The 22,649-nt window shown below is 54.3% G+C and overlaps 1 protein-coding gene across 1 annotated transcript in view; it reads left to right on the forward strand.

The window, feature by feature from the left end:
* ZFAND3 (zinc finger AN1-type containing 3) overlaps positions 1 to 22,649 on the forward strand; it is a 186,137-nt gene that overhangs the window by 159,465 nt on the left and 4,023 nt on the right. The window contains exon 5 of the mRNA XM_072139748.1: positions 19,723 to 19,887. Coding sequence (XP_071995849.1) covers positions 19,723 to 19,887 — 165 coding nt within the window. The remainder of the gene's footprint in view (positions 1 to 19,722; positions 19,888 to 22,649) is intronic.

Here is a 22,649-nt window from a genome sequence, read left to right on the forward strand (position 1 = left end):
CCATCACTGAGAATACAGCCTATCCATCACTAGAGAGCAGCGGTGCCATCACTGAGAATACAGCCTATCCATCACTAGAGAGCAGCAGTGCCATCACTGAGAATACAGCCTATCCATCACTAGAGAGCAGCGGTGTCATCACTGAGAATACAGCCTATCCATCACTAGAGAGCAGCGGCGCCATCACTGAGAATACAGCCTATCCATCACTAGAGAGCAGCAGTGCCATCACTGAGAATACAGCCTATCCATCACTAGAGAGCAGCGGCGCCATCACTGAGAATACAGCCTATCCATCACTAGAGAGCAGCGGCGCCATCACTGAGAATACAGCCTATCCCTCACTAGAGAGCAGCGGCGCCATCACTGAGAATACAGCCTATCCATCACTAGAGAGCAGCGGTGCCATCACTGAGAATACAGCCTATCCATCACTAGAGAGCAGCGGCGCCGTCACTGAGAATACATCCTATCCATCACTAGAGAGCGGCGGCGCCGTCACTGAGAATACAGCCTATCCATCACTAGAGAGCGGCGGAGACATCACTGAGAATACAGGCTATCCATCACTAGAGAGCGGCGGTGCCATCACTGAGAATACAGCCTATCCATCACTAGAGAGCGGCGGCGCCATCACTGAGAATACAGCCTATCCATCACTAGAGAGCAGCGGCGCCATCACTGAGAATACAGCCTATCCATCACTAGAGAGCAGCGGCGCCATCACTGAGAATACAGCCTATCCATCACTAGAGAGCAGCGGCGCCATCACTGAGTATACAGCCTATCCATCACTAGAGAGCAGCGGCGTCATCACTGAGAATACAGCCTATCCATCACTAGAGAGCAGCGGCGCCATCACTGAGAATACAGCCTATCCATCACTAGAGAGCAGCGGCGCCATCACTGAGAATACAGCCTATCCATCACTAGAGAGCAGCGGCGCCATCACTGAGAATACAGCCTATCCATCACTAGAGAGCAGCGGCGCCATCAGTGAGAATACAGCCTATCCATCACTAGAGAGCAGCGGCGCCATCACTGAGAATACAGCCTATCCATCACTAGAGAGCAGCGGTGCCATCACTGAGAATACAGCCTATCCATCACTAGAGAGCAGCGGTGACATCACTGAGAATACAGCCTATCCATCACTAGAGAGCAGCGGTGACATCACTGAGAATACAGCCTATCCATCACTAGAGAGCAGCGGTGACATCACTGAGAATGCAGCCTATCCATCACTAGAGAGCAGCGGTGTCATCACTGAGAATACAGCCTATCCATCACTAGGGAGCAGCGGTGACATCACTGAGAATACAGCCTATCCATCACTAGAGAGCAGCGGTGTCATCACTGAGAATACAGCCTATCCCTCACTAGAGAGCAGCGGTGCCATCACTGAGAATACAGCCTATCCCTCACTAGAGAGCAGCGGTGCCATCACTGAGAATACAGCCTATCCATCACTAGAGAGCAGCTGTGCCATCACTGAGAATACAGCCTATCCATCACTAGAGAGCAGCGGTGCCATCACTGAGAATACAGCCTATCCATCACTAGAGAGCAGCGGTGCCATCACTGAGAATACAGCCTATCCATCACTAGAGAGCAGCGGTGCCATCACTTAGAATTGTTTTTTATATCCCTGAAGTTACCCGGTGGCCTCCTTCGTTCTGAACAATTGCCCTTTAATAGACGCCGTTGTTGATAAGGTCAGCGTGACATAAATTAGTTGCGGTGTGAACAGATCCATGAGCTCTTGTTATTTAAGTGTCCCTTGTCGTTGTCTAATCAGCCGATGAATGTGACCAAACGAGGAGGATTTAATTAAGTCATTTCCATTGTGCTCTTGTGGATTGGTCAGTGCCCTGTATACAGCATATACTCATCTGTGCCCCTGTATACTGTGTATACAGCATAGTACATTATACAGCATATACTCATCTGTGCCCCTCTATACTGTGTATACAGCATAGTACATTATACAGCATATACTCATCTGTGCCCCTGTATACTGTGTATACAGCATAGTACATTATACAGCATATACTCATCTGTGCCCCTCTATACTGTGTATATAGTATAGTACATTATACAGCATATACTCATCTGTGCCCCTGTATACTGTGTATACAGCATAGTACATTATACAGCATATACTCATCTGTGCCCCTGTATACTGTGTATACAGCATAGTACATTATACAGCATATACTCATCTGTGCCCCTCTATACTGTGTATACAGCATAGTACATTATACAGCATATACTCATCTGTGCCCCTCTATACTGTGTATACAGCATAGTACATTATACAGCATATACTCATCTGTGCCCCTCTATACTGTGTATACAGCATAGTACATTATACAGCATATACTCATCTGTGCCCCTGTATACTGTGTATACAGCATAGTACATTATACAGCATATACTCATCTGTGCCCCTCTATACTGTGTATACAGCATAGTACATTATACAGCATATACTCATCTGTGCCCCTATATCCTGTGTATACAGCATAGTACATTATACAGCATATACTCATCTGTGCCCCTCTATACTGTGTATACAGCATAGTACATTATACAGCATATACTCATCTGTGCCCCTATATCCTGTGTATACAGCATAGTACATTATACAGCATATACTCATCTGTGCCCCTCTATACTGTGTATACAGCATAGTACATTATACAGCATATACTCATCTGTGCCCCTCTATACTGTGTATACAGCATAGTACATTATACAGCATATACTCATCTGTGCCCCTGTATACTGTGTATACAGCATAGTACATTATACAGCATATACTCATCTGTGCCCCTGTATACTGTGTATACAGCATAGTACATTATACAGCATATACTCATCTGTGCCCCTGTATACTGTGTATACAGCATAGTACATTATACAGCATATACTCATCTGTGCCCCTCTATACTGTGTATACAGCATAGTACATTATACAGCATATACTCATATGTGCCCCTCTATACTGTGTATATAGTATAGTACATTATACAGCATATACTCATCTGTGCCCCTGTATACTGTGTATACAGCATAGTACATTATACAGCATATACTCATCTGTGCCCCTCTATACTGTGTATACAGCATAGTACATTATACAGCATATACTCATCTGTGCCCCTCTATACTGTGTATACAGCATAGTACATTATACAGCATATACTCATCTGTGCCCCTCTATACTGTGTATACAGCATAGTACATTATACAGCATATACTCATCTGTGCCCCTCTATACTGTGTATACAGCATAGTACATTATACAGCATATACTCATCTGTGCCCCTCTATACTGTGTATACAGCATAGTACATTATACAGCATATACTCATCTGTGCCCCTCTATACTGTGTATACAGTATAGTACATTATACAGCATATACTCATCTGTGCCCCTCTATACTGTGTATACAGCATAGTACATTATACAGCATATACTCATCTGTGCCCCTGTATACTGTGTATACAGCATAGTACATTATACAGCATATACTCATCTGTGCCCCTCTATACTGTGTATACAGCATAGTACATTATACAGCATATACTCATCTGTGCCCCTCTATACTGTGTATACAGCATAGTACATTATACAGCATATACTCATCTGTGCCCCTCTATACTGTGTATACAGCATAGTACATTATACAGCATATACTCATCTGTGCCCCTGTATACTGTGTATACAGCATAGTACATTATACAGCATATACTCATCTGTGCCCCTCTATACTGTGTATACAGCATAGTACATTATACAGCATATACTCATCTGTGCCCCTCTATACTGTGTATACAGCATAGTACATTATACAGCATATACTCATCTGTGCCCCTCTATACTGTGTATACAGCATAGTACATTATACAGCATATACTCATCTGTGCCCCTATATCCTGTGTATACAGCATAGTACATTATACAGCATATACTCATCTGTGCCCCTCTATACTGTGTATACAGCATAGTACATTATACAGCATATACTCATCTGTGCCCCTCTATACTGTGTATACAGCATAGTACATTATACAGCATATACTCATCTGTGCCCCTCTATACTGTGTATACAGCATAGTACATTATACAGCATATACTCATCTGTGCCCCTCTATACTGTGTATACAGCATAGTACATTATATATATATACTCATCTGTGCCCCTGTATACTGTGTATACAGCATAGTACATTATACAGCATATACTCATCTGTGCCCCTCTATACTGTGTATACAGCATAGTACATTATACAGCATATACTCATCTGTGCCCCTCTATACTGTGTATACAGCATAGTACATTATACAGCATATACTCATCTGTGCCCCTCTATACTGTGTATACAGCATAGTACATTATACAGCATATACTCATCTGTGCCCCTCTATACTGTGTATACAGCATAGTACATTATATATATATACTCATCTGTGCCCCTGTATACTGTGTATACAGCATAGTACATTATACAGCATATACTCATCTGTGCCCCTCTATACTGTGTATACAGCATAGTACATTATACAGCATATACTCATCTGTTCCCCTCTATACTGTGTATACAGCATAGTACATTATACAGCATATACTCATCTACCGATTCCTGCTCCGCTGATTGTTATTTCAATGACTTGAGCCGGTTATTAGCACATAAATAATGTCCTGCGAGCCGGGCGGCAGGTGCACCGTGTCCCCCATTGATCGCCTGCCAGAGGTGTTTAATGAATCTCCAACTTATGAGCATTAAAGTTCCCAATAAACGAGGAGGAGGGGGCGTAATTGTGCAGCACCAGGCGCATCGATTGCTGCAGCCAATCGCCTCTTGTGCCCTTTATTATTACATATCTGTATCACTGCCTCTTACCGTCACACCAAAGGTCACTATCCCCCAAATCAAGTCTAAATATAGGAGGCAGGGAAAAAGTGTGAACATCGTTTCAAAAGTTTTCAAATATTTTAAAACAACAATCTACTAGCGTCACGTCATCAGCCCCTCATAACTGCAAGATTATCTCTGACAGTCACCTCACAGCACTCTCACACTGCTCCCCTCCCTTCTGTATCCAGGGACAGTCTCCTCTCAGCACTCTCACACTGCTTCCCCTCCCTTCTGTACCCAGGGCCAGTCTCCTCTCAGCACTCTCACACTGCTTCCCCTCCCTTCTGTACCCAGGGACAGTCTCCTCTCAGCTCTCTCACACTGCTTCCCCTCCCTTCTGTACCCAGGGGCAGTCTCCTCTCAGCTCTCTCACACTGCCTTCCCTCCCTTCTGTATCCAGGGACAGTCTCCTCTCAGCTCTCTCACACTGCTTCCCCTCCCTTCTGTACCCAGGGGCAGTCTCCTCTCAGCTCTCTCACACTGCCTTCCCTCCCTTCTGTATCCAGGGACAGTCACCTCTCAGCACTCTCACACTACTCCCCCTCGCTTCTGTATTCAGGAACAGTCTCCTCTCAGCACTCTCACACTGCTTCCCCTCCCTTCTGTATTCAGGGACAGCCTCCTCTCAGCACTCTCACACTGCTCCCCCTCCCTTCTGTATTCAGGGACAGTCTCTTCTCAGCACTCTCACACTGCTCCCCCTCCCTTCTTTACCCAGGGCCAGTCTCCTCTCAGCACTCTCACACTGCTTCCCCTCCTTTCTGCACCCAGGGGCAGTCTCCTCTCAGCACTCTCACCCTGCTCCCCTCCCTTCTGTACCCAGGGGCAGTCTCCTCTCAGCACTCTCACACTGCTTCCCCTCTCTTCTGTATTCAGGGTCAGTCTCCTCTCAGCACTCTCACACTGCTCCCCCTCCCTTCTTTACCCAGGGCCAGTCTCCTCTCAGCACTCTCACACTGCTCCCCCTCCCTTCTTTACCCAGGGACAGTATCCTCTCAGCACTCTCACACTGCTTCCCCTCCTTTCTGTATCCAGGAACAGTCTCCTCTCAGCACTCTCACACTGCTTCCCCTCCCTTCTGTATTCAGGGTCAGTCTCTTCTCAGCACTCACACCGCTCCCACTCCCTTCTGTACCCAAGGACTGTCTCCTCTCAGCACTCTCACAATGCTCCTCCTCCCTTCTGTACCCAGGGACATTCTCCTCTCAGCACTCTCACACTGTCCCCAGTCATAGAAGGGAGAGGAAGCAGTCTCTCAGCAGTCTTTCTTCTCCCATCTGTCACTGGGGACGTTCTCCTCTCAGCACTCACACTGCTCCCCCTCCCTTCTGTATCCAGGGACAGTCTCCTCTCAGCTCTCTCACACTCCTCCCTCTCTCTTCTGTATCCAGGGACAGTCATCTCTCAGCACTCACACTGCTCCCCCTCTCTTCTGTATCCAGGGACAGTCTCCTCTCAGCGCTCTCACACTGCTCCACCTCTAATCTCTATCCATGGACAGTCTCCTCTCAGCACTCTCACACTGCTCCCCCTCCCTTCTGTATCCTGGGACAGTCGCCACTCAGCACTCTCACACTGCTCCACCTCTAATCTCTATCCATGGACAGTCGCCACTCAGCACTCTCACTCACCCTTCTGTACCTGGAAATAGTCTCCTTGCCTCACTCTAACATTGCTCCCCCTCCCTTCTGTACCCAGGGACAGTCTCCTCTCAGCACTCTCACACTGCTCCCCCTCCTTTCTGTACCCAGGGACAGTCTCCTCTCAGCACTCTCACACTGCTCCCCCTCCCTTCTGTATCCAGGGACAGTCTCCTCTCAGCACTCTCACACTCCTCCCTCTCTCTTCTGTATCCAGGGACAGTCTCCTCTCAGCACTCACACTGCTCCCCCTCTCTTCTGTATCCAGGGACAGTCTCCTCTCAGCTCTCTCACACTGCTCCCCCTCCTTCTGTATCCAGGGACAGTCTCCTCTCAGCACTCTCACACTCCTCCCTCTCTCTTCTGTATCCAGGGACAGTCTCCTCTCAGCACTCTCACACTCCTCCCTCTCTCTTCTGTATCCAGGGACAGTCTCCTCTCGCTCTCTCACACTGCTCCCCCTCCTACTGTATCCAGGGACAGTCTCCTCTCAGCACTCTCACACTCCTCCCTCTCTCTTCTGTATCCAGGGACAGTCTCCTCTCAGCACTCACACTGCTTCCCCTCCTTCTGTATCCAGGGACAGTCTCCTCTCAGCACTCTCACACTGCTCCCCCTCCCTTCTGTACCCAGGGACAGTCTCCTCTCAGCACTCACACTGCTTCCCCTCCTTCTGTATCCAGGGACAGTCTCCTCTCAGCACTCTCACACTCCTCCCTCTCTCTTCTGTATCCAGGGACAGTCTCCTCTCAGCACTCTCACACTGCTCCCCCTCTCTTCTGTATCCAGGGACAGTCTCCTCTCAGCACTCACACTGCTCCCCCTCTCTTCTGTATCCAGGGACAGTCTCCTCTCAGCACTCTCACACTGCTCCCCCCCCCCTTCTCCTGATGTCCTGCATGGCTGGAGATCACTCTACATTGCCCCTGCTGCTCTGCGGTGTGAGCTCCTCTCCTGATGTGCATTAGATAGTGAGTTCCTGTGGTCATGGATGATGGGAGTGGTACATTGTGTGTGATACTGGAATACACCGGGCCGGGCTCAGTGAAGGTAAGTGCAAGCTCCGCAACAGATTTTTTATTTTTTTTAAATGCGGCGGTTTTTCCGAATCCGTTGGGTTTTCGTTCGGCCACGCCCCCCAGATTTCCATCGCGTGCATGCCAGCACCGATGCGCCACAATCCGATCGCATGCGCCAAAATCCCGGGGCAATTCAGGGGAAATCGACACAAATCGGAAATATTCGGGTAACACGTCGGGAAAACGCGAATCGGGCCCTAAGTAAATGACCCCCAATGTATGTTGGACAGGGCAGTGTTCTTGTATCCTTATTGTGTCTCCTGCTCTATGATGTTCCCCTCCCCCTGCTGTGGGGGGCGCTCTCCTCTTAGTCGCGGATCTCCTGCTCTATGATGTTCCCCTCCCCTGCTGTGGGGGGCGCTCCCCTCTTAGTCACGGATCTCCTGCTCTATGATGTTCCCCTCCCCTGCTGTGGGGGGCGCTCCCCTCTTAGTCGCGGATCTCCTGCTCTATGATGTTCCCCTCTCCCTGCTGTGGGGGGCGCTCTCCTCTTAGTCGCGGATCTCCTGCTCTATGATGTTCCCCTCCCCTGCTGTGGGGGGCGCTCTCCTCTTAGTCACGGATCTCCTGCTCTATGATGTTCCCCTCCCCCTGCTGTGGGGGGCGCTCCCCTCTTAGTCACGGATCTCCTGCTCTATGATGTTCCCCTCCCCCTGCTGTGGGGGGCGCTCCCCTCTTAGTCGCGGATCTCCTGCTCTATGATGTTCCCCTCCCCTGCTGTGGGGGGCGCTCTCCTCTTAGTCGCGGATCTCCTGCTCTATGATGTTCCCCTCCCCTGCTGTGGGGGGCGCTCTCCTCTTAGTCGCGGATCTCCTGCTCTATGATGTTCCCCTCCCCTGCTGTGGGGGGCGCTCTCCTCTTAGTCGCAGATCTCCTGCTCTATGATGTTCCCCTCCCCCTGCTGTGGGGGGGCGCTCCCCTCTTAGTCGCGGATCTCCTGCTCTATGATGTTCCCCTCCCCCTGCTGTGGAGGGCGCTCACCTCTTAGTCGCGGATCTCCTGCTCTATGATGTTCCCCTCCCCCTGCTGTGGGGGGCGCTCCCCTCTTAGTCGCGGATCTCCTGCTCTATGATGTTCCCCTCCCCCTGCTGTGTGGGGCGCTCCCCTCTTAGTCACGGATCTCCTGCTCTATGATGTTCCCCTCCCCCTGCTGTGGAGGGCGCTCCCCTCTTAGTCGCGGATCTCCTGCTCTATGATGTTCCCCTCCCCTGCTGTGGGGGGCGCTCCCCTCTTAGTCGCGGATCTCCTGCTCTATGATGTTCCCCTCCCCCTGCTGTGGGGGGCGCTCTCCTCTTAGTCACGGATCTCCTGCTCTATGATGTTCCCCTCCCCCTGCTGTGGAGGGCGCTCCCCTCTTAGTCGCGGATCTCCTGCTCTATGATGTTCCCCTCCCCCTGCTGTGGAGGGCGCTCCCCTCTTAGTCGCGGATCTCCTGCTCTATGATGTTACCCTCCCCCTGCTGTGGGGGCGCTCCCCTCTTAGTCGCGGATCTCCTGCTCTATGATGTTCCCCTCCCCCTGCTGTGGGGGGGCGCTCCCCTCTTAGTCGCGGATCTCCTGCTCTATGATGTTCCCCTCCCCCTGCTGTGGGGGGCGCTCTCCTCTTAGTCGCAGATCTCCTGCTCTATGATGTTCCCCTCCCCCTGCTGTGGGGGGCGCTCCCCTCTTAGTCACGGATCTCCTGCTCTATGATGTTCCCCTCCCCCTGCTGTGGGGGGCGCTCCCCTCTTAGTCGCAGATCTCCTGCTCTATGATGTTCCCCTCCCCCTGCTGTGGGGGGGCGCTCCCCTCTTAGTCGCGGATCTCCTGCTCTATGATGTTCCCCTCCCCCTGTTGTGGGGGGCGCTCACCTCTTAGTCGCGGATCTCCTGCTCTATGATGTTCCCCTCCCCCTGCTGTGGGGGGCGCTCCCCTCTTAGTCGCGGATCTCCTGCTCTATAATGTTCCCCTCCCCCTGCTGTGGGGGGCGCTCCCCTCTTAGTCGCGGATCTCCTGCTCTATGATGTTCCCCTCCCCCTGCTGTGGGGGGCGCTCTCCTCTTAGTCGCAGATCTCCTGCTCTATGATGTTCCCCTCCCCCTGCTGTGGGGGGGCGCTCCCCTCTTAGTCGCGGATCTCCTGCTCTATGATGTTCCCCTCCCCCTGCTGTGGGGGGCGCTCTCCTCTTAGTCGCAGATCTCCTGCTCTATGATGTTCCCCTCCCCTGCTGTGGGGGGCGCTCCCCTCTTAGTCGCGGATCTCCTGCTCTATAATGTTCCCCTCCCCCTGCTGTGGGGGGCGCTCCCCTCTTAGTCGCGGATCTCCTGCTCTATAATGTTCCCCTCCCCCTGCTGTGGGGGGCGCTCTCCTCTTAGTCGCAGATCTCCTGCTCTATGATGTTCCCCTCCCCTGCTGTGGGGGGCGCTCTCCTCTTAGTCGCGGATCTCCTGCTCTATGATGTTCCCCTCCCCCTGCTGTGGGGGGCGCTCTCCTCTTAGTCGCGGATCTCCTGCTCTATGATGTTCCCCTCCCCCTGCTGTGGGGGGCGCTCCCCTCTTAGTCGCGGATCTCCTGCTCTATGATGTTCCCCTCCCCCTGCTGTGGGGGGTGCTCCCCTCTTAGTCGCGGATCTCCTGCTCTATGATGTTCCCCTCCCCTGCTGTGGGGGCGCTCCCCTCTTAGTCGCGGATCTCCTGCTCTATGATGTTCCCCTCCCCTGCTGTGGGGGGCGCTCCCCTCTTAGTTGCCGAACTCCTGCTCTATGATGTTCCCCTCCCCCTGCTGTGGGGGGCGCTCCCCTCTTAGTCGCGGATCTCCTGCTCTATGATGTTCCCCTCCCCCTGCTGTGGGGGGTGCTCCCCTCTTAGTCGCGGATCTCCTGCTCTATGATGTTCCCCTCCCCCTGCTGTGGGGGGCGCTCCCCTCTTAGTCGCGGATCTCCTGCTCTATGATGTTCCCCTCCCCCTGCTGTGGGGGGCGCTCCCCTCTTAGTTGCGGAACTCCTGCTCTATGATGTTCCCCTCCCCCTGCTGTGGGGGGCGCTCCCCTCTTAGTTGCGGATCTCCTGCTCTATGATGTTCCCCTCCCCCTGCTGTGGGGGGCGCTCTCCTCTTAGTTGCGGATCTCCTGCTCTATGATGTTCCCCTCCCCCTGCTGTGGGGGGCGCTCTCCTCTTAGTCGCGGATCTCCTGCTCTATGATGTTCCCCTCCCCCTGCTGTGGGGGGCGCTCCCCTCTTAGTCGCGGATCTCCTGCTCTATGATGTTCCCCTCCCCCTGCTGTGGGGGGCGCTCCCCTCTTAGTCGCGGATCTCCTGCTCTATGATGTTCCCCTCCCCTGCTGTGGGGGGCGCTCTCCTCTTAGTCGCAGATCTCCTGCTCTATGATGTTCCCCTCCCCCTGCTGTGGGGGGCGCTCTCCTCTTAGTCGCGGATCTCCTGCTCTATGATGTTCCCCTCCCCCTGCTGTGGGGGGCGCTCTCCTCTTAGTCGCAGATCTCCTGCTCTATGATGTTCCCCTCCCCTGCTGTGGGGGGCGCTCTCCTCTTAGTCGCAGATCTCCTGCTCTATGATGTTCCCCTCCCCTGCTGTGGGGGGCGCTCCCCTCTTAGTCGCGGATCTCCTGCTCTATGATGTTCCCCTCCCCCTGCTGTGGGGGGCGCTCCCCTCTTAGTCGCGGATCTCCTGCTCTATGATGTTCCCCTCCCCTGCTGTGGGGGGCGCTCTCCTCTTAGTCGCAGATCTCCTGCTCTATGATGTTCCCCTCCCCTGCTGTGGGGGGCGCTCTCCTCTTAGTCGCGGATCTCCTGCTCTATGATGTTCCCCTCCCCCTGCTGTGGGGGGCGCTCTCCTCTTAGTCGCGGATCTCCTGCTCTATGATGTTCCCCTCCCCCTGCTGTGGGGGGCGCTCCCCTCTTAGTCGCGGATCTCCTGCTCTATGATGTTCCCCTCCCCCTGCTGTGGGGGGTGCTCCCCTCTTAGTCGCGGATCTCCTGCTCTATGATGTTCCCCTCCCCTGCTGTGGGGGGCGCTCTCCTCTTAGTCGCAGATCTCCTGCTCTATGATGTTCCCCTCCCCTGCTGTGGGGGGGCGCTCCCCTCTTAGTCGCGGATCTCCTGCTCTATGATGTTCCCCTCCCCTGCTGTGGGGGGGCGCTCCCCTCTTAGTCGCGGATCTCCTGCTCTATGATGTTCCCCTCCCCTGCTGTGGGGGGGCGCTCTCCTCTTAGTCGCGGATCTCCTGCTCTATGATGTTCCCCTCCCCTGCTGTGGGGGGGCGCTCCCCTCTTAGTCGCGGATCTCCTGCTCTATGATGTTCCCCTCCCCTGCTGTGGGGGGCGCTCTCCTCTTAGTCGCAGATCTCCTGCTCTATGATGTTCCCCTCCCCCTGCTGTGGGGGGCGCTCTCCTCTTAGTCGCGGATCTCCTGCTCTATGATGTTCCCCTCCCCCTGCTGTGGGGGGCGCTCCCCTCTTAGTCGCGGATCTCCTGCTCTATGATGTTCCCCTCCCCCTGCTGTGGGGGGCGCTCTCCTCTTAGTCGCGGATCTCCTGCTCTATGATGTTCCCCTCCCCCTGCTGTGGGGGGCGCTCCCCTCTTAGTCGCGGATCTCCTGCTCTATGATGTTCCCCTCCCCCTGCTGTGGGGGGCGCTCTCCTCTTAGTCGCGGATCTCCTGCTCTATGATGTTCCCCTCCCCCTGCTGTGGGGGGCGCTCTCCTCTTAGTCGCAGATCTCCTGCTCTATGATGTTCCCCTCCCCTGCTGTGGGGGGCGCTCTCCTCTTAGTCGCGGATCTCCTGCTCTATGATGTTCCCCTCCCCTGCTGTGGGGGGCGCTCCCCTCTTAGTCGCGGATCTCCTGCTTTATGATGTTCCCCTCCCCTGCTGTGGGGGGCGCTCCCCTCTTAGTCGCGGATCTCCTGCTCTATGATGTTCCCCTCCCCCTGCTGTGGGGGGCGCTCTCCTCTTAGTCGCGGATCTCCTGCTCTATGATGTTCCCCTCCCCCTGCTGTGGAGGGCGCTCCCCTCTTAGTCGCGGATCTCCTGCTCTATGATGTTCCCCTCCCCTGCTGTGGGGGGCGCTCTCCTCTTAGTCGCGGATCTCCTGCTCTATGATGTTCCCCTCCCCCTGCTGTGGGGGGCGCTCTCCTCTTAGTCGCGGATCTCCTGCTCTATGATGTTCCTCTCCCCCTGCTGTGGGGGGCGCTCCCCTCTTAGTCGCGGATCTCCTGCTCTATGATGTTCCTCTCCCCTGCTGTGGGGGCGCTCTCCTCTTAGTCGCGGATCTCCTGCTCTATGATGTTCCCCTCCCCTGCTGTGGGGGGCGCTCCCCTCTTAGTCGCGGATCTCCTGCTCTATGATGTTCCCCTCCCCCTGCTGTGGGGGGTGCTCTCCTCTTAGTCGCGGATCTCCTGCTCTATGATGTTCCCCTCCCCCTGCTGTGGGGGGCGCTCTCCTCTTAGTCGCGGATCTCCTGCTCTATGATGTTCCCCTCCCCCTGCTGTGGGGGGCGCTCTCCTCTTAGTCGCGGATCTCCTGCTCTATGATGTTCCTCTCCCCCTGCTGTGGGGGGCGCTCCCCTCTTAGTCGCGGATCTCCTGCTCTATGATGTTCCTATCCCCCTGCTGTGGGGGCGCTCTCCTCTTAGTCGCGGATCTCCTGCTCTATGATGTTCCCCTCCCCTGCTGTGGGGGGCGCTCCCCTCTTAGTCGCGGATCTCCTGCTCTATGATGTTCCCCTCCCCTGCTGTGGGGGGCGCTCTCCTCTTAGTCGCGGATCTCCTGCTCTATGATGTTCCCCTCCCCCTGCTGTGGGGGGCGCTCGCCTCTTAGTTGCGGATCTCCTGCTCTATGATGTTCCCCTCCCCCTGCTGTGGGGGGTGCTCTCCTCTTAGTCGCGGATCTCCTGCTCTATGATGTTCCCCTCCCCCTGCTGTGGGGGGCGCTCTCCTCTTAGTCGCGGATCTCCTGCTCTATGATGTTCCCCTCCCCTGCTGTGGGGGGCGCTCCCCTCTTAGTCGCGGATCTCCTGCTCTATGATGTTCCCCTCCCCCTGCTGTGGGGGGCGCTCTCCTCTTAGTCGCGGATCTCCTGCTCTATGATGTTCCCCTCCCCTGCTGTGGGGGGCGCTCTCCTCTTAGTCGCGGATCTCCTGCTCTATGATGTTCCCCTCCCCCTGCTGTGGGGGGCGCTCTCCTCTTAGTCGCAGATCTCCTGCTCTATGATGTTCCCCTCCCCCTGCTGTGGGGGGCGCTCTCCTCTTAGTCGCGGATCTCCTGCTCTATGATGTTCCCCTCTCCCTGCTGTGGGGGGCGCTCCCCTCTTAGTCACGGATCTCCTGCTCTATGATGTTCCCCTCCCCCTGCTGTGGGGGGCGCTCTCCTCTTAGTCGCGGATCTCCTGCTCTATGATGTTCCCCTCTCCCTGCTGTGGGGGGCGCTCCCCTCTTAGTCGCGGATCTCCTGCTCTATGATGTTCCCCTCCCCTGCTGTGGGGGGCGCTCTCCTCTTAGTCGCGGATCTCCTGCTCTATGATGTTCCCCTCCCCCTGCTGTGGGGGGCGCTCTCCTCTTAGTCGCGGATCTCCTGCTCTATGATGTTCCCCTCCCCTGCTGTGGGGGGCGCTCTCCTCTTAGTCGCGGATCTCCTGCTCTATGATGTTCCCCTCTCCCTGCTGTGGGGGGCGCTCCCCTCTTAGTCGCGGATCTCCTGCTCTATGATGTTCCCCTCCCCTGCTGTGGGGGGCGCTCTCCTCTTAGTCGCGGATCTCCTGCTCTATGATGTTCCCCTCCCCCTGCTGTGGGGGGGCGCTCCCCTCTTAGTCGCGGATCTCCTGCTCTATGATGTTCCCCTCCCCCTGCTGTGGGGGGTGCTCCCCTCTTAGTCACGGATCTCCTGCTCTATGATGTTCCCCTCTCCCTGCTGTGGGGGGCGCTCCCCTCTTAGTCGCGGATCTCCTGCTCTATGATGTTCCCCTCCCCTGCTGTGGGGGGCGCTCTCCTCTTAGTCACGGATCTCCTGCTCTATGATGTTCCCCTCCCCCTGCTGTGGGGGGCGCTCTCCTCTTAGTCGCGGATCTCCTGCTCTCTTGCTCCGGGGAGTTGCTTTGTATAATTCCGCTCGCTGGGAGGTCAGGCGGCTCTTGACTCGTCTTCTGCTCATGACTCTGCTCTGAATACTGATTCTCCCATTTACAGGCATCAAGACGTCACATTATAAATCAGCAACTTCTACAGCAGTAACGAGGGGCCCTGCAGGGACCACCACTGTCCTGGCCTCAGGGGCTCCCTTGCCCCTCTAATAGTAAAGATAATTTCACCCCTTTTACTCTGGATATATATATACATACATTGTATAAACCATGTGCTCAGCAGTGTGAGGACACGCCCCCTGTACAATCCTGAAATACTAATCCATCACAGTCCTGCTGCTACTAACAACAAACACAATGGTCTGATTACACATCTCTCCAGGGACAATACATAACACTGGCTGCAGAGAGCACAGGGCACAGCAGTGTGAGGTCTGATTACACATCTCTCCAGGGACAGTACATAACACTGGCTGCAGAGAGCACAGAGCACAGCAGTGTGAGGTCTGATTACACATCTCTCCATGGATAATACATAACACTGGCTGCAGAGACCACAGAGCACAGCAGTGTGAGGTCTGATTACACATCTCTCCAGGGACAGTACATAACACTGGCTGCAGAGAGCACAGAGCACAGCAGTGTGAGGTCTGATTACACATCTCTCCAGGGACAATACATAACACTGGCTGCAGAGAGCACAGAGCACAGCAGTGTGAGGTCTGATTACACATCTCTCCAGGGACAATACATAACACTGGCTGCAGAGAGCACAGAGCACAGCAGTGTGAGGTCTGATTACACATCTCTCCAGGGACAATACATAACACTGGCTGCAGAGAGCACAGAGCACAGCAGTGTGAGGTCTGATTACACATCTCTCCAGGGACAATACATAACACTGGCTGCAGAGAGCACAGAGCACAGCAGTGTGAGGTCTGATTACACATCTCTCCAGGGACAATACATAACACTGGCTGCAGAGAGCACAGAGCACAGCAGTGTGAGGTCTGATTACACATCTCTCCAGGGACAATACATAACACTGGCTGCAGAGAGCACAGAGCACAGCAGTGTGAGGTCTGATTACACATCTCTCCAGGGACAATACATAACACTGGCTGCAGAGAGCACAGAGCACAGCAGTGTCAGGTATGATTACACATCTCTCCAGGGACAATACATAACAGTGGCTGCACAGAGCACAGCAGTGTGAGGTCTGATTACACATCTCTCCAGGGATAATACATAACACTGGCTGCAGAGAGCACAGCAGTGTGAGGTCTGATTACACATCTCTCCAGGGACAATACATAACAGTGGCTGCACAGAGCACAGCAGTGTGAGGTCTGATTACACATCTCTCCAGGGATAATACATAACACTGGCTGCAGAGAGCACAGCAGTGTGAGGTCTGATTACACATCTCTCCAGGGACAATACATAACACTGGCTGCAGAAAGCACAGAGCACAGCAGTGTGAGGTGTGATTACACATCTCTCCAGGGACAATACATAACACTGGCTGCAGAGAGCACAGAGCACAGCAGTGTGAGGTCTGATTACACATCTCTCCAGGGACAATACATAACACTGGCTGCAGAGAGCACAGAGCACAGCAGTGTGAGGTCTGATTACACATCTCTCCAGGGACAATACATAACACTGGCTGCAGAGAGCACAGAGCACAGCAGTGTGAGGTCTGATTACACATCTCTCCAGGGACAATACATAACACTGGCTGCAGGGAGCACAGAGCACAGCAGTGTGAGGTCTGATTACACATCTCTCCAGGGACAGTAGATAACACTGGCTGCAGAGAGCACAGAGCACAGCAGTGTGAGGTCTGATTACACATCTCTCCAGGGACAATACATAACACTGACTGCAGAGAGCACAGAGCACAGCAGTGTGAGGTCTGATTACACATCTCTCCAGGGACAGTACATAACACTGGCTGCAGAGAGCACAGAGCACAGCAGTGTGAGGTCTGATTGCACATCTCTCCAGGGACAATACATAACACTGGCTGCAGAGACCACAGAGCACAGCAGTGTGAGGTGTGATTACACATCTCTCCAGGGACAATACATAACACTGGCTGCAGAGAGCACAGAGCACAGCAGTGTGAGGTCTGATTACACATCTCTCCAGGGATAATACATAACACTGGCAGCAGAGAGCACAGAGCACAGCAGTGTGAGGTCTGATTATACATCTCTCCAGGGACAATACATAACACTGGCTGCAGAGAGCACAGAGCACAGCAGTGTGAGGTCTGATTACACATCTCTCCAGGGACAGTACATAACACTGGCTGCAGAGAGTACAGAGCACAGCAGTGTGAGGTCTGATTACACATATCTCCAGGGACAATACAGAATACTGGCTGCAGAGAGCACAGCAGTGTGAGGTCTGGTTACACATCTCTCCAGGGACAATACATAACACTGGCTGCAGAGAGCACAGAGCACAGCAGTGTGAGGTCTGATTACACATCTCTCCAGGGACAATATGCATCACTGGGTGCAGTGTGTGTGCTCAGGTATGTGGGAAAGCTGTGTGATGGTTCCTGTGTATTATCGGGGTGATATAATTGCTCGCTGGTCCCTCAGATCCTCGGTGACCGGCACATTTCAGCTTATAAAGCAGCGAGAACGATGTTATGTCTTACAAATCACAAGTAAAGTTCGTATTAACCCCGTCCCCTCATACAGAGGCTGGTGCCGGAGGCGAGGGCGCAGCGGCCTGGGACCAGGAGTTACATTTATATTGTATCAGACAATCTTCCGCCTCTTTCATCCTCTCCGTGGCCGCGTTACACACTGCGCTTTGTTCTCGGAGATGGCGGAAACTTTACTGGATGAAGCATCTGATCACATGAAACTGCTGGAGAGACATGAGACGTCCCTGGAGCAATGTACAAAGCATCCGACTGCACTGCGTGTACTGGATGTGGTGGGTCCCCCCTGCACTGTGTGTACTGGATGTGGTGGGTCCTCCCTGCACTGCGTGTACTGGATGTGGTGGGTCCCTCCTGCACTGCGTGTACTGGATGTGGTGGGTCCCCCCTGCACTGCGTGTACTGGATGTGGTGGGTCCCCCCTGCACTGCGTGTACTGGATGTGGTGGGTCCCCCCTGCACTGCGTGTACTGGATGTGGTGGGTCCCCCCTGCACTGCGTGTACTGGATGTGGTGGGTCCCCCCTGCACTGCGTGTACTGGATGTGGTGGGTCCCCCCTGCACTGCGTGTACTGGATGTGGTGGGTCCCCCCTGCACTGCGTGTACTGGATGTGGTGGGTCCCCCCTGCACTGCGTGTACTGGATGCGGTTGGTCCCCCCTGCACTGCGTGTACTGGATGTGGTGGGTCCCCCCTGCAATGCGTGTACTGGATGCGGTTGGTCCCCCCTGCACTGCGTGTACTGGATGTGGTGGGTCCCCCCTGCACTGCGTGTACTGGATGTGGTGGGTCCTCCCTGCACTGCGTGTACTGGATGTGGTGGGTCCCCCCTGCACTGCGTGTACTGGATGTGGTGGGTCCCCCCTGCACTGCGTGTACTGGTTGTGGTGGGTCCTCCCTGCACTGCGTGTACTGGATGTGGTGGGTCCCCCCTGCACTGCGTGTACTGGATGTGGTGGGTCCCCCCTGCACTGTGTGTACTGGATGCGGTTGGTCCCCCCTGCACTGTGTGTACTGGATGTGGTGGGTCCCCCCTGCACTGCGTGTACTGGATGTGGTGGGTCCCCCCTGCACTGTGTGTACTGGATGCGGTTGGTCCCCCCTGCAATGCGTGTACTGGATGTGGTGGGTCCCCCCTGCACTGCGTGTACTGGATGTGGTGGGTCCCTCCTGCACTGCGTGTACTGGATGTGGTGGGTCCCCCCTGCACTGCGTGTACTGGATGTGGTGGGTCCCCCCTGCACTGCGTGTACTGGTTGTGGTGGGTCCCTCCTGCACTGCGTGTACTGGATGTGGTGGGTCCCCCCTGCACTGCGTGTACTGGATGTGGTGGGTCCCCCCTGCACTGCGTGTACTGGATGTGGTGGGTCCCCCCTGCACTGCGTGTACTGGATGTGGTGGGTCCCCCCTGCACTGCGTGTACTGGTTGTGGTGGGTCCCTCCTGCACTGCGTGTACTGGATGTGGTGGGTCCCCCCTGCACTGCGTGTACTGGATGTGGTGGGTCCCCCCTGCACTGTGTGTACTGGTTGTGGTGGGTCCTCCACTATCTCGCTCCACGCCAGCCACTGGGGGGCACTATCACACTCTACGCCAGCCACTGGGGGGCACTATCACACTCTACGCCAGCCACTGGGGGGCACTATCACACTCTACGCCAGCCACTGGGGGGCACTATCACACTCTACGCCAGCCACTGGGGGGCACTATCACACTCTACGCCAGCCACTGGGGGGCACTATCACACTCCACACCAGCCACTGGGGGGCACTAACACTCTACACAAGCCACTGGGGGGCACTAACACTCTACACAAGCCACTGGGGGGCACTATCACACTCCACGCCAGCCACTGGGGGGCACTATCACACTCCACGCCAGCCACTGGGGGGCACTATCACACTCCACGCCAGCCACGGGGGGCCCTAATCTAGTACTTCATTGACCTTGGGTGATAATCCAGTTGATTGAGGTAATTGAAGGAGAACCAACCCCAGTGACGGAGATTCTGCTCATCCTCCTGTGTACAACATCTATTCCCACCAAGCCATCGTCCACACTGCGCTCCCTACACCAACATATCAGTGTATGACCCCTATCATCCTCCATACATGATCACTCCCATCATCATCAGTAACATCCCCTATACCCCTCCTGCCATGATCACTCCCATCATCCTCAGAAACTCCGTAACATCCCCATTACCCCTCCTGCCATGATCACTCCCATCATCCTCAGTAACATTCCCATCATCCCAAATACCATCCTCTTCTTTTTCGATGACTACTCCCATCATCCTCCTTCCATCACTGATGTGACTGTGTTTCTCTTCTAGGCTCGCAATCAGAGGACGATACTTCCCCCATGAAACGGCCTCGACTACTAGACAGTGAGGAAGGAGGCGACAGCGACCGCCCCAAACAGAAGAGCCGGCGCCGCTGCTTCCGCTGCCAAATAAAACTGGAGCTGGTGCAACAGGAGCTGGGGTCGTGTCGCTGCGGTGAGTGGGGATTAGGGGTCAGAGACTTCAAGGTCCTGCACTGAAAACATAGAAGTGCGGCGTCTGTTGTATCATGTCACCTACGCAGCAGCGTTCTCCACCATTCCCCCCCTCTACCCCCTCTCTATGGTGGTGGAGCAGGATGGTGGAGCTCTGCATAGTGTCAGGGCTCTCTATGGAGGTGGAGCAGGATGGTGGAGCTCTGCATAGTGTCAGGGCTCTCTATGGAGGTGGAGTAGGATGATGGACCTCTGCATAGTGTCAGGGTTATTCATGGTGGTGGGGTAGGATGATGGACCTCTGCATAGTGTCAGGGCTCTCTATGGTGGTGGAGCAGGATGGTGGAGCTCTGCATAGTGTCAGGGCTCTCTATGGTGGTGGAGCAGGATGGTGGAGCTCTGCATAGTGTCAGGGCTCTCTATGGAGATGGGGTAGGATGATGGACCTCTGCATAGTGTCTGGGTTCTTCATGGTGGTGGAGTAGGATGATGGACCTCTGCATAGTGTCTGGGTTCTTCATAGTGGTGGAGTAGGATGGTGGACCTCTGCATAGTGTCTGGGTTCTTCTTGGTGGTGGGGTAGGATGATGGACCTCTGCATAGTGTCAGGGTTTTTCATGGTGGTGGGGTAGGATGATGGTCCTCGGCATAGTGTCAGGGTTCTTTATGCAGAGGTCCATCATCCTACTCCACCACCATGAAGAACCCAGACACTATGCAGAGGTCCATCATCCTACTCCACCACCATGGTGTCTGGGTTCTTCATGGTGGTGGGGTAGGATGATGGACCTCTGCATAGTGTCTGGGTTCTTCATGGTGGTGGGGTAGGATGGTGGACCTCTGCATAGTGTCAGGGTTCTTCATGGTGGTGGGGTAGGACGATGGACCTCTGCATAGTGCCAGGGTTCTTCATGGTGGTGGAGTAGGATGATGGACCTCTGCATAGTGTCTGGGTTCTTCATGGTGGTGGAGTAGGATGATGGACCTCTGCATAGTGTCTGGGTTCTTCATGGTGGTGGGGTAGGATGATGGACCTCTGCATAGTGTCTGGGTTCTTCATAGTGGTGGAGTAGGATGATGGACCTCTGCATAGTGTCTGGGTTCATCATGGTGGTGGAGTAGGATGATGGACCTCTGCATAGTGTCTGGGTTCTTCATAGTGGTGGGGTAGGATGGTGGACCTCTGCATAGTGTCAGGGTTCTTCATGGTGGTGGGGTAGGATGATGGACCTCTGCATAGTGTCAGGGTTCTTCATGGTGGTGGAGTAGGATGGTGGACCTCGGCATAGTGTCAGGGTTCTTCATGGTGGTGGGGTAGGATGATGGACCTCTGCATAGTGTCAGGGTTCTTCATGGTGGTGGGGTAGGATGATGGACCTCTGCATAGTGTCTGGGTTCTTTATGGTGGTGGAGTAGGATGATGGACCTCTGCATAGTGTCTGGATTCTTCATGGTGGTGGGGTAGGATGATGGACCTCTGCATAGTGTCAGGGTTCTTCATGGTGGTGGAGTAGGATGATGGACCTCTGCATAGTGTCAGGGTTCTTCATGGTGGTGGAGTAGGATGATGGACCTCTGCATAGTGTCTGGGTTCTTCATGGTGGTGGGGTAGGATGGTGGACCTCTGCATAGTGTCAGGGTTCTTCATGGTGGTGGGGTAGGATGATGGACCTCTGCATAGTGTCAGGGTTCTTCATGGTGGTGGAGTAGAATGGTGGACCTCGGCATAGTGTCAGGGTTCTTCATGGTGGTGGGGTAGGAAGATGGACCTCTGCATAGTGTCAGGGTTCTTCATGGTGGTGGGGTAGGATGATGGACCTCTGCATAGTGTCCGGGTTCTTTATGGTGGTGGGGTAGGATGATGGACCTCTGCATAGTGTCTGGGTTCTTCATGGTGGTGGAGCAGGATGGTGGACCTCTGCATAGTGTCAGGGTTCTTCATGGTGGTGGAGTAGGATGATGGACCTCTGCATAGTGTCAGGGTTCTTCATGGTGGTGGAGTAGGATGATGGACCTCTGCATAGTGTCTGGGTTCTTCATGGTGGTGGAGCAGGATGGTGGACCTCTGCATAGTGTCAGGGTTCTTCATGGTGGTGGGGTAGGATGATAGACCTCTGCATAGTGTCAGGGTTCTTCATGGTGGTGGAGTAGGATGGTGGACCTCCTGCATGGTGTCGGGGTTCTTCATGGTGGTGGAGTAGGATGATGGTCCTCTGCATAGTGTCTAGGTTCTTCATGGTGGTGGAGCAGGATGGTGGACCTCTGCATAGTGTCTAGGTTCTTCATGGTGGTGGAGCAGGATGGTGGACCTCTGCATAGTGTCAGGGTTCTTCATGGTGGTGGAGTAGGATGATGGACCTCTGCATAGTGTCTGGGTTCTTCATGGTGGTGGAGTAGGATGATGGACCTCTGCATAGTGTCTGGGTTCTTCATAGTGGTGGAGTAGGATGATGGACCTCTGCATAGTGTCTGGGTTCTTCATGGTGGTGGAGCAGGATGTTGGACCTCGGCATAGTGTCCGGGTTCTTCATGGTGGTGGAGTAGGATGATGGACCTCTGCATAGTGTCAGGGTTCTTCATGGTGGTGGAGTAGGATGATGGACCTCTGCATAGTGTCAGGGTTCTTCATGGTGGTGGAGTAGGATGATGGTCCTCGGCATAGTGTCTGGGTTCTTCATGGTGGTGGAGTAGGATGATAGACCTCGGCATAGTGTCTGGGTTCTTCATGGTGGTGGAGTAGGACGATGGTCCTCGGCATAGTGT

Source organism: Engystomops pustulosus, chromosome 3, assembly GCF_040894005.1.
Source record: "Engystomops pustulosus chromosome 3, aEngPut4.maternal, whole genome shotgun sequence".
Taxonomy (NCBI): domain Eukaryota; kingdom Metazoa; phylum Chordata; class Amphibia; order Anura; family Leptodactylidae; genus Engystomops; species Engystomops pustulosus.